Raw genomic sequence first — 17,258 nt, forward strand, 5'->3', positions numbered from 1 at the left:
TATTTTTATTTTTTAATTTATTTTTTTTTAAGAACTGAGTGGCCGGTACGCTAGTGTTCACATCCTAATAAACGAGACGTTTGAAGCACTTTTTACAATATAGTGTACTTTAGATGCATTTATTACAAATATCATCAATCAATATACCAATATCTGCTTCTTTATTTGATTTTCATGAAAATAATTTATAGATAAAGGATGTATCTTAAAATCACAGAATGTGACGGTAAACATACCGTTTCATACCGGCACAAATAAAGCACTGGTAATATATATAAAATTAAAGTTAGGGTATAATAATTTACAACATTTTCTTTGATAAAATCAATCTAATAAACAGGTATTTCAGAGGACTGTTTTACAATGAATAACTCATATAACAGCAATAATAAAGGTGCTAGTAATAAATATATACACCTTTCCAACAACATGGAATTGCATAAACATATTACAATATAATATGTACGCACTACAATAGACAAACAGAAAGAGCAAATGGCACATCGGTGATTGCTGTGATGCTACAAAATGAGAAAATAGAATTACAATAAAAAAATGGGTATCAAAACTTTAAGTGAAAGTATATACCAATTACAGACTAAACAAATGTTACATGTTAAGTGCAAAGAAAAAGGAGTGCCTCAGGTTTGATAGTCTTTGCTTACAATACAGTGATACCCACATTGTAGGTTACTGTACTAAATACTGCATTAAGTATTCTATCAATTGATGGTCATCTGTTCAGAAAAGGCCAACTTTTTTCTTTAACAGTTGCTTTTTCCAAGCCGGCAAAGCTTCATATGAACTGTACTCCATTCCAAACACTTGAATAAAGTCATCATGAGACAGGTAAACCTGTAAGTAGTTAGAACAAAAGATATAATAAGAAATATTACATACGAACTATAGAAGTGATACTCTAAGAGATTCAAACTCTTTTTTACTATCAACGAATCACGCATGATGGAATTTTAGCAAATAATAAAGTTCTACGTTATGAATCTATAATCCATGGTATACAGGGTGTTACCAAAATGTGTCACAATTTTTTTGTGTGGAAAAACTGACATCAAAATAAGAAAAAAAGTTCATATGGACTTGTGCTCAAAAGTGGATAGTTTCGAAGTTATAGGATGCCGAAACCGTGAAACAAGTGAACCTCAAAAGTTCATAGTTCTACAACTACGGGATCTATCGTCGTCGGAACAAGACATCACTGAGAAACTGGTATGTGAACTGTCCAAATATCAATGTTTAAGAATGTTCCAGTACTTCCTCACCAATTTTTAGGGAGGTAGGTGGAAAGTGATCAAGTACTTCCAAACAGTCTCTCTAAAAATGATTGCCAAGTACCGGAGGTTCAGAAAGATGGATATTTCTCATACTAGTTCCTCAGTGATGTCTTGACTACTGTCATATAGTAGTGAATCAGTCCTATAGTACTAGTACTATAGGATCAGTCCTATAGTAGTGGAACTATGGACCTTTAAAGTCCATTTTTTCACGTTTCCGACACCTTATAACTACGAAACTATGCACTTTTGACCACAGGTTTATATGGACTTTTTTCTTATTTTGATGTGAGGAATCTATTCCCAAACTATTGAGACAAATTTTTGTAACACCCTGTATATTTAACCTAGGAATTGATTAACTTATTAAATTGAATGACAAATCGAGAAGCACGATCTAACATGGAATAGCATTTATAAATATAAAACACTTTAAGATATAACTTGAAATTTAGCATCACGAACTTCTTTAGTGTTTAAGATGATTTTTTTTTCAATTATTTGCTGATATAAATGAAGGTCGTGTCCAGAATATGAAATTTCGAGAAAGGTTATTGTTTATTTATATTTAGGTTGTTTGCTCATTTATTCTATTAGATTTATTTATTTTTTTTTAGGTGATTGGCATTTCACTTAAAACAACATACACACAATATAAAGCAGTTAGAGCAAAAACAAAGAAACAACAGCAGATTAAAGAATCATTCTTTATTCATAAATATAAACTGACTTTAAATCTGAATTTTGGCAACATTGATGGAATCTGGTTTCCTACCTTTGATGTATATTTTGGATCTGGCAATTATGAACAAAGACATCGCGCTTCCTTCAACTCATCTCATTCTTTCGCATTGTGCTCTACTCGTGATATTTCAGCATTTTTCATGTTATATTTATTTATTCTGTGATATGTATTCCTTTCTCCAGACTTTTTTTTACTCTTATCCACTTTTACTCTTGTTACCTTACCACAGAAGACGGAACTAGCTTGTTGTTCCGATACGTGTGGAGAGTCTTTAGTTTCCCCATGGGAGGATTTATTGGTAAGTGACCAATTTTTTTGTTATTTTTAGGTTGATTTGACTTTTTAAGACTCGACTAAACATGTAATTATATCAAGTGTAAAACTGAGAATTTGGATGGGAAAAAGGTACTGCTCCTCCTCCTCTCGTAAAGCTTTGCTGTTAGAACACTTAAAAGATTCAGTCTGCAGTTTCTATCATTACTTGAACAATGTAACTATATGAATGGAAACAACTAGAAAGTATCTTTTATTTAGGGAATAATGAAATTTCTATAGGCACTATCAGCTTCAATGCCCTATGAAAAATTCTTCTCATACTCTCAGCAAGGACTTCGAAGATAAGTTGTGACCTCAAGCGACGACAAATCTTTCATGATACCATGCAGTGTTCCTTCATATCTACAAGATAGCACTTATTACAAAATGTTTAAAAATACTTACCATAATTATTATTTCCATACAGATTTAATTTGTGAAACAAGTGGTATTTTGACATTTTAAAATACCATAAAAGAAAAATACGAACAAAGCATGATTCCGTATACTGTAATCAACGTGAATTTTCTAAAATCATTGCCAGCTCTACATCATCAATGACAATTTTATTTAGTTGGCGTTTCATTTTGAATTTAGTATTTTGTTCATACATAAAATACAGTAAAAAACAAATTACCTCTTTCATTGTTAGATCAACATCGGTGGGAAGTTTTTCTGGGTCTTTCTCTAGTAAGGCTTCTAATGGATATTTCGGATAATCATTAAAAGCAAACGTTCCGTTCCTATCTTCTAATTCAACCTGCAGAACAGGGTTATTCTCCTGCAGTTCGGCACGAAGTTCCTCAAATGTTTTATGGTTCTACAAATAAAACCCAAAATTTAATAGTTTAATATAATTACACAAAATTTTGTTGAAACTAGTAACACATTAGCTTTCATTATAGTTTATTTTGTAGTTTCAAAATACACTAATCAATAATTTAACATTGATATGTAAGCAATTTGTACATATTTCACTTGATTTTTATTTTCAGTTTAGCGTCCTTTTTCAGCAGCGAGGCTATATTAGACGTGGACTTAGAGCTTAAAATGGGATCCGAACCATATGAGTTCCCGCCGGGTGTACATATTATATAAATAGGGCTCGGCATTTGAAGACCTAAAAATTGGCAAAAAAAAAAAGGACGTAAAAATAAGACCCAATCTAATTAGAATTAAATATTTAATGAATATAATGCTCAAGAAATACAAGCTTCTGGTAGGTTAACAGTCTGTCCTTCTGCCTCTTTCCAGTTTCTTATAATGCTTCTTTTTTTTTTTCCAGCCTCTCTACTCCTTCCCAGTCTATTTCATGTCCTATCTCCTTCACATGTTTATATATAGCGTTACTATCTCTCTTCAATCTAACGTCGTCCCTGTACTGTTAAATCCTTTCTTGTAACCTCTTTCCTGTTTCTCCTATATAACTCATATCACACTCTTTGCATTTAATTCTATATACAACCCCTTTAATATATACAATTAAATGCAAAGAGTGTGATATGAATTATATAGGAGAAATAGGAAAGGGGTTACAAGAAAGGATTAAACAGCACAGGGACGACGTTAGATTGAAAAGGGATAGTAACGCTATACACAAACATGTGAAGGAGACATGACATGAAATAGACTGGGAAGGCGTAGAGGGGCTGGAAAAGAAGAAAAGAAGCATTATAAGAAAATGGAAAGACGCAGAATGGATACGAAAGGAAGGAAGCGAGAAACTTATGAATTGGAATAGCGGACTAAATATGCATGACGTATGGAGGAAGATATTGGATAAAACAGAGCAGAAAGAAGAGGTAAAACCAGGTGTATTGAACAGCGGATAGACAATTAAAAGTTCATGTTTCTCAAAAGTGAAAGTTATTCATTAAGAATACACAGGTGTGCCAATTAAATTTTAGCTCTTAAGTGAAAGTTGATCATTAAAAGTTGCATATGTATTAATTAAAAATTGTTAAAAAGGAAATGACTAATATGATTGGTTCATGGAATGACCTCCTCTCATTTTAAGAAGTATATAAGCTGTAATCTTAGAAATTGTATTTCATAATGTCTGATGAAGGCAGAGTTAATTTGCCGAAACTGTAACGCTATTATTTATTAGTTAATATATGCTTTGGTCAGAATTTGTCTTTTAATTTATAAAAAAAAATTCCTCAGTAGATATAAAAGTACTTTTAAGAATCCCTTTAAAATATAGCTTTTATTCTAGTGAAAAATGTTTTAAGTTTGAATGGTATGTATATATATCACGTTTATATATCAAACTCTAGACTTATTATTGGAAAAAACGAATCCTTAAACGTCCACGGAAAACAAAGTACACACAAGAAACGTGTTTAAGACGCTATTATAAAAACAAATAAATAAAATTAAAAAACAATGTTAAAAGCACTTTTGCTGATATGTCATCAGACGGGAAAAGACGGAAGAAAGTAATTCCAAAGAAAGAGAAGTAAAGAAAGTCAGGCCAGGCGCCAAAGTCCCACGACTTGTTGCCAGTTTGAACTAGGAAAGACTTCAATAAGGGATAATAAAACTCACGGAACAGATTGGTCGATAAGAGTACAGGGGAAAGAATGAATAATTATATAGTTCATCCCGATCAATCCTTGAACTATGACTCACTACTTAAATTAGCGGCTTCGTATTCCACACAGCAGTGATCCGACATGACAGGAATGTAATAAGAAATAGGCAGTCGTTCAATAAATGTTCAACTAAACTGAGTATAATGCGTCTTTCAATGCTGAGATGGAGATGGTGATGTCTTGAGAGATTGGATGTATCGTTCCATAGTGTCCCACAGGCTCTTTGAGGTTACTATGCGAGCAGTTAGGGGATCATGGAAAGTGTTGGAATTCCATATTGATCCTCGAACTATTTCTGTACAAGACATGTAATGGGCGTGTAAACCTACAGCTTAATGTGGGATCTAAACCACATGAGCTCCCAACGGAAATCGAACCCGGGTCTTCCGTGTCAAACGTGCGACCAATAACCATATAAACACGAGATGGTTCTTACGGATCGTGTCCTGTATATAGATTTAAAAAGGACAAAACAAAACAAACCGAAAGGCAAAGAACTGTATGATTGAAAATGCTATCGACCTAATTCAATCTTCAGTGGGTGTCACGTGTCAGTAACTAAGAAAGACAGATAAAATGTACAAATATCTTTTAAAGGCAGTAGTGAAGAAAAGCAATTAAAATGTAATCAAACATCAAAATAGCAAAGGCGAGTTACTTCAATAAAACATATAGTAAAATTATTTTTTTTATAAAGGCATCTCAATAAACCTAATCTCAGTGACCATGAACATTTCTGCAAACATTCTTTAATTTTAATCCAACCATCTTTTACTATTGTGTATAAAGTCTCTACACGAGACAATTGCAACTAACGACCATCCTTGCCCCTTAAAACACCTATAAAACACAAGAGTCATGTCATCTTTCTTTATGTCATCTTATATATTAAAATATATATAAACAACAAATCATTCTTCATGCATCCAAGCACGTTCATTTTCGCTAAAAAATTTCCATCTAATCCACTCTTCAGAAACTCCTATCTCCTCTCCTCAACAATGGGTGGTAAAATTATTTTAAAGTTATCTCACTTAAATGTGGTTGTTTTAATTTAACTCAACCTCTTTGATTAGAAAATTTTATCAACTTCTGTAATACGGGTTGTACAATGTACAGTCAGTTGGTAAGTAACGTAAGAAATTTCAGGTCAGTTGGTGCAATGTACAGGTCAGTTGGTAAAAAATTTGCAAAGCAAATATCATTGCTGAATATAGAGACAATATAATATTAAGTATTTCAAATGTTACACGAGTACAGAAAGACTTTCATTAACTATACAATCTCAGTTGATAAAAGAACATGAACATCTTCTACGAATCATAAACAATTTAGTGGTGTTGATTTTGATTTTATTGCTGTTTGAATATGTCATGAAAATTCAGCCTTCTGGTGAGTTTATCTTCCTTTCTGTAAAGTTTTGTGTGACGAACTATTCTCAGTTAAAGTTATTTAAAATGTATTCTTCTAGTAATTTTCTAGTATAATTTTGTTTGTTCCAGAAGACTAGTGTTTTGCAAGCAATTTAGTGTTAATTGCAACAAATGAGAAATTCCAACATGTGCTTCTATGAATTTATAATAGAATAATACTTTCTAAGTAAAATCGAGGAAAATGATAGATTGTCACAAATTGCACAATTATTTCTATCAATTTATAGGTCATCTTCAATACATTTATTCGAACATTAAATATAAGCTAATTTTATTTTACTTAGGTCTAAATTATTTATATTTTTTTCTGATCATACAGTATTGGACAAAGACTTACATTCCATAAACTTGTGTCCCATACTCCAAAAAATCCTGTAAAAGTTGGTGGCTCGAAACCCTGTTTTACAGTAAAGATTGGAGTATCCTCATCTCGACCAGATGGATCTGTAAGAAATTAATATGGCAAGTACATAAATTACTGATCCCCTAACTTCTTAAAAGCGTGATTAGAACAGGCTTGAGTAATTTCATAGCTCAACACACCCTTAGAATAACAATATGATACTTCAAAATGGGATTAAAATTATCAATTTTTAATGTGTTATAATTGTAATTTGGATATATTTAACGACGGTTTCTTTTCAATAATTAATACAATACATATTGAAGTAATGTCACAATTTTCAGAAACAGAAAAGGTAATCAAGTTTCTTGTCTTTTTTTCTTTTTCGCCTTTGCTGTAACATTAGATAGCCTCATTTTGGGGGGACGAAATACACCGATGAAAATCAAAATTCACAATTCTGGTAATTTTAGTTCTGTAAAATATGTATTTTTATAGTTTAAAAAGAAAAAGTCACGAAAAGAAACGTTTCAAAATTTCTGTTGTTCACTGCACTTCCCCATAATCTTTTTTTTCTTATTTTTTGCTAATATCTCAACAAACAATACGCTTATTTTTGAAAATAGGCCATTTACTACTTACAAAATGCTATAAAAGGTACTAGTAAAGCAGATGGTCAGATAAGTCTCCTTAATTCAAGTTGGAAGGGACCGAGGTTATCCCGGCTTGTACGAAACATTTAAAAAAAAAAAAAAAAAAAAAAAAGTTGAGAATACTCCAAGAGCAGAACGAACTTAAAAAGAATGGATAGATGGAGCGGGAAGGATAACTGTGATTGTTCCTACATGTAAAAGTAGATCTTTTTATCCGCACCTTCTCTTTCTCGCAAAAACTCATCTCTCTATGACTTACGGCTCCCGAGATATGGGTTCTTAAATCTCCCGAAATTCGAACTTTTTTTGGCCAATATCTGGGGAATGGTGACCAGCTGGCCAGTGGCCAGTTGATCAGTGGCCACCGGTTACTATTTGGTACCAAAATGTTCACCATCCTCTTAGGTATTGATAAACACCAATATTATCTTTCTATGACTTATGGTTCCCGAGATATGGTTTCTTAAATCTCCCGAAATCGGAATCATTTTTGGCCAATCGGGAAAGGTAAGTCATACAGAGAGAATATTAGTGTTAATCAATACCAAAGAGGATGGTAAACATTTGGTACCGATATTAACTGGTGGCCAGTGGCTATCGGTTACTCTTTGGTACCAAAATATTCACAATCCTCTTAGGTATTGATCACACCAATATCATCTCTCTATAACTTATGGTTCCAGCGATATGGCTCCTTAAATCGCCGGAAATCGGCCATTTTTTGGGCCAATATCTCGGGAATGGTAAGAGTGACGCGAAAAATCCATTACTTTCTCAGGTAGCTTTTGATGCTCTATCGAACGGAGGGCTCAAAATTGAAAAAAAAAAAAAAAAAATCGCAAATAACAGACAGATAGACACACAAAATTCAGTAACGAACTTTTTAAGTTCCTTGAAAATTTACAGATTTTCTTTAAATACGGTATGTTACAAATAAACTACAGTGTATTAATTTTTAAAACAACTTATTATTATTGTTAGCAGTGTTATACTACTGCTTTAAAAAATTGAAAAATGCTAAGAATTGCTCTATTGTTGTTTCTATTCCAACGTCAAGTTTCCTACAGTTCTTCACCATACCATATTCTATAGCAATCTCTTCTGTGGTCTCGCTTTAATCTACTCTCTGGACGACTACTGATTATATAGGATTTATGTATGTATATATTGTCAAGGGATCTTGATAATTCACTTTATTAATTTAAAACATTGTTCATTTTAATTTTAAATTGTAAAGAAATCTGAAAGATTATTTGTTTTGGTTATAATATGTGTGATGTCTGAATACAGAGTCTGCGAATGTAAATGATGTAAATTGTTTATGTGATTGTAAGCATTTATGTAATTTCATGTTTAACAGCAACACATTGCATCGGACAGCGTTATATAGGTTACGTATATGTAGAGTGCTGACATGACGCTCCATTTTAAGAGGAATTGGTTAACGCAGATTTCTTTAGAGAAATCTCATACGCACGTGCATGATTTTGACCCGATTTTTGAAAGCCATGTGCTGTAATGCAAGCATCTTTGGTTGCATAAATAATCCAGTCTTTTTGGTCAAGAAGCAGTAAGGAGTTACGAGTTAGAAGAGACAGCAGAGATAACAGTAATAGTCAAACAACTAACATTATGTAGTGAGATCCTTGGAACTCCAAAAATAACTGGACAACTAGTAGACTGGATTTAGTTCTAAAATACTCCAAAGATTGCAGCATTAAGCAGAGTGGTTCTTTTGTGAATTGGAGATCAAAGTCATCAACCTGTTGCAGGTATGAACCAGTTAACCTTTTCCTACTTATACACTGAGAATTGCTCACACACTTAAAATTTACATAACTTAGTATGGCGCTACACAAACACACACTCTACACATTGAATTTGAAACAGAATACATGTCATCTATTGTAATAACAAGACTCTTCTATTTCCTCTACGGTTCTGTTTTGCCGCCTCAAAACAGTGGTGGAGAAACCCCAAGCTCTACATCATAAGCACATTATGAGTGTGTTCTTAGAAACATTAGCCAGATAAGGTAATTTAGGATGTACCTTAGCATAATGTCAACAATCTGGGTTAACTTAAATTCGCTCTACCAAAATTAAGGCTACATTCCACTCAGGATTTTAAAGGGGTAACAACCCAGGTTGACAACATAGACAGAGCACTGATTTTTTAAATGAAATACCCAGACTAAAGTTACTGTAATATACAGGGTGATTATAACTGAACTGAATATACTTGAAGAACAGGGTAACGGTATGGTATAAGAAAAACAAAGTTCATAAGTATATCAATAGATGGTACTGTAAGCAGAGTAACAGAAATGGATTCGGCAACAAGTGACATTTCGAATCGAACTGCTTTGGCATCAGTTGCACATTAAACCAACTGTACTATTCAATGTGCATGATGGGGGGCGCGGTGGCTCAGTGGTAGAGCGTTCACTTCCGGTGCTTGGGGTCCCTGGTTTGATCCTAGCTCGCGCCGTATGGACTTTGTGGTGGACAAACATCGTGCTCGTGGGTTTTCTCGGGGTTCTCCCGTTTCCTCCCACTTTCTTCATTCCACCATTTCATTCATTTCTCATCATCACCGTATCCTTTAGCCTAACCGGCATAATCGTGGGACGTAAAACTAAAAATTTCATTTCATTTCAATGTGCATGATTGAGTTTTGTGACGGAAAAAGTGACTTCCAATCATTCACAGTTGTGGCACTGTTAATGGAAAGTTTATCCACTACGGCAAGGTCGTACCACATTGGATGGGAAAAATCGAATTTTAATTGTCCTTGAGATAAAAACCACTTGTAGTCGAATCCAGTTTCGTTATGCCGCTTACAGCGCCATCCATTGATACATTTTTGAACTTTGTTTTTCTTATGCCATACCGTTTCCCCTTCTTCAAATATATTCAATTCAAATTTTAAGTCATTCTGATCCTTTTTTTAAACAGCATTTTGAAAGTGGGACTTTAATTATAAAGTTCCACTCTCTAAAAGAAAAACGAAACACAGGTCTTAAAACCAATTATATGTCAGCTAGAGCGATCAGAGACTGAAATATGTTTGAATTACTATGTACATAATCATCCATTGTTGTTAGAATATAAAACAAGGCAATGGCTTCGCGGGAGGGAAGTCACAACGATAAAACAATACATATATATTTTTATCGCTACAAGCAAAAGGAAGAAAACTTACCTAATGTCCTAATTCTTGTATACAAAAACTAGTTCACTAAGTAAATTTTCTTCCTTTGGTTTGAGGCGATAAATATATATTTTTTACCGATGTGATTTCTCTCACGAACCGCCACTGCGACAAGGTAAACGTCTTCAAAGATGCGATATGAAAGAAATTACTGTATGTATCGGCTAATCTTTATTTCTCAGATTATACGGAACATCAGATTACTAAGTCGGAAATTACCGATGCTCTGCTATATTTTAGCTTAATTACAGTGGTCTTCTAAAAATATTAAAATTTATTATGCTATGTACAAGGCTGGTAAAAATACATTTTAATACCAAAGGAAAAATGTTTATACGTAGCTAATTTCTACCGCTCACAATTAATAGTAATCTTACCTGTTCGAAGATAATCAATGGCAGTTTGTATTGCTTGTTTTCGTTCCTCTTTATTGGAATCTTTTCCTATCCATACGAATATAGCATCTCTTGCATCCAACAGCATCACATCTTCTGGCACTAAATCTATCTGAGTGAAGTTAACTATTTCCTCAACTGAAATTAAAAATAATGGCAATTTAATGTTCATATAAAATTTGTCTTTATATATTTTTATACATATTCAGTGGCGGCTATTGAGGTTACATCAACAAACTTTTATTTTTTGTTTATTTTTTAATCTTTACAACCTCAGGGAAAAGAACATCATGTAATTTAAGAAAGCAGTATACAAGAATTAGTATGTATTAGGTAAGCTTCCTCTCTTTTGCATATAGAGGTAAAATTTATTTTTCTTTTCCGATCTTCAAGAGCCATCACTATAAATAAATGGTAAATTAGAAATCAATAAGATCGAACATTTTTTTCTTCGAAAACAAACAACCAATTAATCCATACATTCATTCTGTGGTCTAGATCAACCAGAATAGGTAGGTTGAGTAAATGTTTTTCATTAAAAATTGATACGGGATTGGAAGATTCAGTGCCGCAGAAACAAAGTTTGACGCTATATCCAATCCAATGAAAATAAGTATTACTCAATTTCTTAAGATTCACTTTAATATTATCCTCTCATCTTCTACTCGACTACTCAGAGCTACCTTCCCCACAAGCTTCTAACTAACATTTTATACGATCCGTGAGCATAATTAACGCTACCGATATGGCCCACCCATTCAGGGCCGGCCTTAGGAAGTGCGGGGCCCAACTGAGAAAAAAATTTTGATCGGCTTCATGTTCCCAGCCAACTTATAATGTGTTGTTATTTGTACTTGACAATTTGAGAGTATATTATACTCTAGTGTGAGGCCGAGCTTCCTCGGAGCTATATGGTTAGCGTACATACCGTTGGCATGAGAGACACGAGTTCGATTCCGGTGGGAGCTCATGTGGGTATAGACCCAAGCTATAGACCCACGTCTCATATAGCCTCGATGTTGAACGGGATGCCAAACTAGTGTGGAGTCCAAGACGAACAATCGGTCCAGTCGTCTAGATCGAAATACTGTCCACCATATTTGGTGATGAGTACACATTGTAAAGTTACATATACAATACGGGAAACATCTGGCTTGTGTTCACTTCTGCGTAATTAATGATACATAGTGGAAAGGACAAAATTACGCTTTCATAGATTTACACTTTTATTTATTTAGTTTTTCGTTTTCGAATTTACTAACGTTATCAAAAGATTTTTCTATGCAGTAGTAGTACATATTTAGCCACTGATTTACTTTTCAATCCCTTTCAACGACAAAATATTACCAAGGAAGGGAAATTTTCAGTGATTTTTTTAAAACAAATCCCTCCATTTTTCTCTCGGCCTCATAATACACGCACCATAATTTAAAAATAAGATATTACGATCCAAACAAGATATAATCTGTACTGCTCTTGTAATATATAACTTCGTGTAAAATTATAATCTGAAGAGAGTTTGAGAGTATATTATACTCTCGTGTGAGGCCGAGCTTTATGGTTAGCGTACATGCCGTTGGCATGAGAGACCCCTCTTCACGTAATAACTATACTGCCATTTAAAAAAGTCTTGTTCGTACAATTTTATTCTTAGATTTTTTTTTTTTTGCTCAATAGATAAAGGCTTTGGAAACTTTTCTTTTAGGGAAATTTGAAGTACTTTAAATTCGCAATGCTGGCACACAGTTACTGGCATCTAACTGAAGTATTAATCACTGTTCTGCGTTAATTGCAGAGGGAGTTACATCCAGCTGCTTCAGCAAAAGTCAGAGAAACCTCTGAAACAGTGTACAGGATACAGTACAGTACAGTACAGTACCTGCTCACCGCTGACTTGACGCCACAACTTATGATCTTCGATCACACTATCCAACGCAAAACGTTAAGCGAGGGTCGCGGTGGCTCACTAAGAGAGCGCTCACCTCTAGTGCGTAGGGTCCTTGGTTCCAAGTGGGCTTTATGGTGGACAAAGACTATGTGCATGGTTTTCTCGGGGTTCTCCCATTTCCTCTCATTTTCTTCATTCCCTCATTATTATCACAGTCTCTCCTAGCTTCAATGCATAATCATGGGACATTAAAAAACAAACCAAAGAAAGTAAGCATGCTACATGGACATTAGACACGATCCTACAGCAATTTGCTGTTTAACAGATATTCCTTGCTAAATAATGCAAACAATTTTTGTACCTTATCTTAAATGTAGATGTTATAATAGGTTTGCTCTATTTCTTAGGGTTTTTTCTGTCATTTTAAGCAAATTAACTTGTAGACCTCTTTTATTAATAGAGGCATTACCTGCCTTAGCTTAACTCGAATAAAGTCTGTTTCCGAAATTTATGATTTTTCGGTTTTTCAATAGTTTGTTCAACATCTGCAATTGTCAAATTTTCAATTACGGACTTTGCTAGTTTTTTTTAATATCCAGCACTTTTATTGAAATATATATGTCCTCTTCAAAGCTTAATTATCTCTCAGTAAGTTTTAAATATTATTTGTTTTCGACTTATATTTAATTTTATCCGTACTTCTCACGTCTGCAGATCCTATAAGTTTCGTGTTTGTAATTAGCGTGTGTTTCATTTCTAAATGATTCAGTTAAAAATATGAATATTTACTGAGTAAAACAAAGTGCGAATATAATCTGATAAAATTTTGTTTTCCATAGCTGTCAACGTGAAAATTATTTGAGCAATCTATATATTATAGTGAATGTGAAAGTAAAGGGACTGAAAATAATTCTATTTACCTCTGAAAATTCCTGATGCATTGGAACATTGGAAAAGCCTAGCTGGCAATGGTTCCGTTGAATCTGCAAGACGTTTGTCGTTTGGATATGGCTCTTTCCCTCCAATAGCATCCCAGAAATCATTCTTCTCTTGACCTAGATGTCGAAATATTTATTTATTTATTTTATTTTTTTAAGTACCAGATAATGAGCAAAGACAGAAAATACATCACCTACAATCAAAACTCTACAAGCAATTAGTTTTTCTAGAAAATAGTTATAAATTTTAATCTCTACAGTCCCAGTCTATGACCAACACTTCTAACGTTATTCTACCCTCACGTTTATAGTATATTTTAAAAAATTCAAAATAGCATACTAAAATATATTACTCTTGTATTTTTATTTAAACATTTACAAAATAACTAAATGGCAAAATTTCCAAATTAATACTGAAATGATCTTCAAAAGATCAATCAGAAAAAAATATGTATGTTTCTCTTCAAGTTACCTTCGTATACCACAACATAATCGGGAGTTGTAGCCGCTGCAATATGCTTTGCCATTTCCCGTTCATCGCCAGTAGATCCACGACCACACCATACGTAAGTCATTCCTCGTGTAACCAAGACGAACACATCATTTGAATTTAGGGAGGCAGAACGCAAATCAACCTGTAACCAAATTTCGCCAACTTATTATTATATATCTACATACGCCTATATGCTCACCAAGCCCGAAACCAGCCACAGAGCTTTGGGGGGAACATGAATATGTTAGGGGGCAAGTCATTAAAAATTCTTTTACAAATATCTAAATTGTGTATTTTGTATTGGGGGTCTGGAGGGGCCAGGCCCTCCCTAGCCCCCCTCTGGTTGCAGGCCTGATGCTCACTACGTACTGCTTACAAATATTATGATTGTTATATAATAATTGGGTAAACATGAAAGTTGTACGTCAGGATTCGTGACTCTACATTTGATTCTAAGTTCTACATTTTTAAGTTTATAGTGGTAAAACTGAAAAATCGACATGCATATAATAATCAATTCAACACGATACAAATTTAACTGTAGAGCTTTCTTCGCTAGCTTCATTAACTTTTATTATATTTTGTATATAGAAGAAATCCATGCGCAAATATATGAAAACCAAAATAATTGGTACTTATAAACGAATTGAAAAAAATACATATAAATGAATTGGAAAAATTACAAATATATAATACATTGCATACCTGTGTCGCTTTTGTGTTATTCTTGGAGTTGCCTCGAACTTGCAACAAATAAGTAGATGGAACACCTACATCCTTCGCAGAATCACCTGCAAAAAAACAAAAACAAAACAAGCTTAACCAAATAATCTAATTACGTAACACAATAAAGCAACTTGCCAATTGTAGCTATAAGATACATATTGAATAATAGCGATAATACATAGTCTCTCTCAGTAATGGGACGTAAAAAGGCAAAAAATTAGTGTTTTTTTTTTTTTTTTTTTTTTTTTTTACATATTTCTCTTCTATTCATCGCTTGTGCCTTAACAGAAACATAAATGCACTAACTTTATTACAAACAGGTGGAAAATTACAACTTTACCTTCAAGAAAGTAAAACGCTTCTCAAGCTTGTAACATATTATTTCACGAAGAACGTATAACACAACTTTTGGGAAGTGAGAATTGAACTTACCTATTTCTCGGGGCCGCGGTGGCTCAGTGGTAGAGCGTTCACCTCTGGTGCTTGGGGTCCCGGGTTCGATCCCAGCCCCCGCCAAGTGAACCTTGTGCGTGGGTTTTCTCGGGGTTCTCCAGTTTCCTCCCACTTTCTTCATTCCACCATTTCTTTCATCATCACCGTCTCCTTTAGCCTAATCGGCATAACAGTGGGACGTAAAACTCAAAGATTTCATTTTCACTTTACCTATTTCTCTTAAGAAAAAGAGACTCTACAGAAAGAAAGAACCCACCTACATATTACTAACCTAGCATCACAGTGGAATATATTGAAAAAAAATGCCAGAGCACGTAGAAACTGCATGAAGGAACCTTTGCTCTCTGGCTACAAGATAAGGTCTTTTATGTCTAAGTTACTTCACTTGCCACCAAAATGTAAATCTTAAACGAATGAAATATATATATATATATATATATATATATATATAAAAGTTATGTTATTTCAACCATTATTACAGAGATAATAATATTCTACAATATCTTTCTAATATGCTCAGTAAAAGAGGAGAACGGAGAAGCTCTTTGACTTTAAAGTAATAATGAATGTCTATTTTAAACATAAAAAACTCCGAAACATGGAATTTGCTTTCATACACAATCAGTAATAGACAATTACTTGACTAACCGTCAAATGAGGAAGCTTTTCCTCCGTTAAATATAGTCATCTTTCCCCCGAAAATTGCCATAAAGTGTGCTGGTTCTTTTCCTTGGAGCACTCTGACTTGGACTGCAGCACCACAAAGTTCTTCATCTTTTTCAATCACTTTCAATGCTGCAGCACCTCTTTCGTCTTGTGATGAATGTAATCCCTTAGAAAAGGGAAGAAAAATATATAAAAATTAGAAAATAAATTTGAAAAACAACAAAAAAGTACGACATTGCAATGTAAAATGAAAGTAATAAATGTTGTTAACAAGAAGAATGAGATTAAGAAGGGTGAAATGTTAGAAGTCAGTCGAAATAAGTATAAAGTATACAACACTCAGGTATGTAGATGATTAAACATAGAAACAATTATATCTTTGAAAATATAATCCCTTAATTAGTTTAATTAATAATACAACCGCTCAACATCACATGGTGATTATATGAGATAAAGGGAAAATAACAGGTTCTATCTCACACCAATTCATCTATATAGAATATAAAAAGATGAATTTCGTTTGAGAGTTTTAGTTAAATTAATCTCAAATTAGTCTTAGAACGGCAATTTTTCCGATATTCATACAGTGTTATTTGAATGCTACATTATCTATTCGTATATATTTTATCAGTGAGGCTAAAATAAATTATTATCGGTAGATCGTTTACTTCTGGTGCTTGGGCTCCCTGATTGGATCCAAACTCTTGCCAAGTTCGCTTTGTGATGGACAAACACCGTGTGCGTAGGTTTCTTTGAGCTCTCCAATTTTGTCCCACTAATCATTGTCTCCTTTAGTCTCGGAGCATAATTGTGAGCCGTTAAACTCAAAACAATGTAACTTGTCTTGAAATCCTACTTGGCACAAAGAGCTTGAAAGAAACTAACAATAGGAGAGTTTTTAAGTTGCAATTGTAACGGAGGGATTAGTGGTTGAGCGCTTATCTATGGTGCGTGGGGGTCCCGACCAAGTAAGTTTATAGTGGACTACATCGTGTCTGTGGGTTTTCTCGGATATTCCTGTTTCCTCCCACATTCTCATTCCACTAATTATTCCATCATCATTCCTTGATTATTGTTCCCCTTAGCCTACAGGACATAACCGTGGGAC

The 17,258-nt window shown here is 33.8% G+C and overlaps 1 protein-coding gene across 4 annotated transcripts in view; it reads right to left on the reverse strand.

Moving 5' to 3' along the window:
• The window catches only part of qua (villin like protein quail), a 132,952-nt gene continuing 115,694 nt past the window's right edge, over positions 1–17,258 (reverse strand). For all 4 annotated transcript variants that reach the window (XM_081743773.1, XM_081743769.1, XM_081743776.1 and 1 more), the window contains exons 8-15: positions 16,133–16,316; positions 15,011–15,096; positions 14,285–14,447; positions 13,795–13,929; positions 10,969–11,124; positions 6,720–6,826; positions 2,990–3,172; positions 1–855 (exon numbers count right to left, since the gene is read on the reverse strand). In XM_081743773.1, the coding sequence (XP_081599899.1) occupies positions 742–855; positions 2,990–3,172; positions 6,720–6,826; positions 10,969–11,124; positions 13,795–13,929; positions 14,285–14,447; positions 15,011–15,096; positions 16,133–16,316 (1,128 nt within the window). In that variant the 3' untranslated portion in view covers positions 1–741. The remainder of the gene's footprint in view (positions 856–2,989; positions 3,173–6,719; positions 6,827–10,968; positions 11,125–13,794; positions 13,930–14,284; positions 14,448–15,010; positions 15,097–16,132; positions 16,317–17,258) is intronic.

This window comes from Thermobia domestica, chromosome 2 (assembly GCF_964235325.1).
Source record: "Thermobia domestica chromosome 2, izTheDome1.hap1.1, whole genome shotgun sequence".
Lineage (NCBI taxonomy): Eukaryota > Metazoa > Arthropoda > Insecta > Zygentoma > Lepismatidae > Thermobia > Thermobia domestica.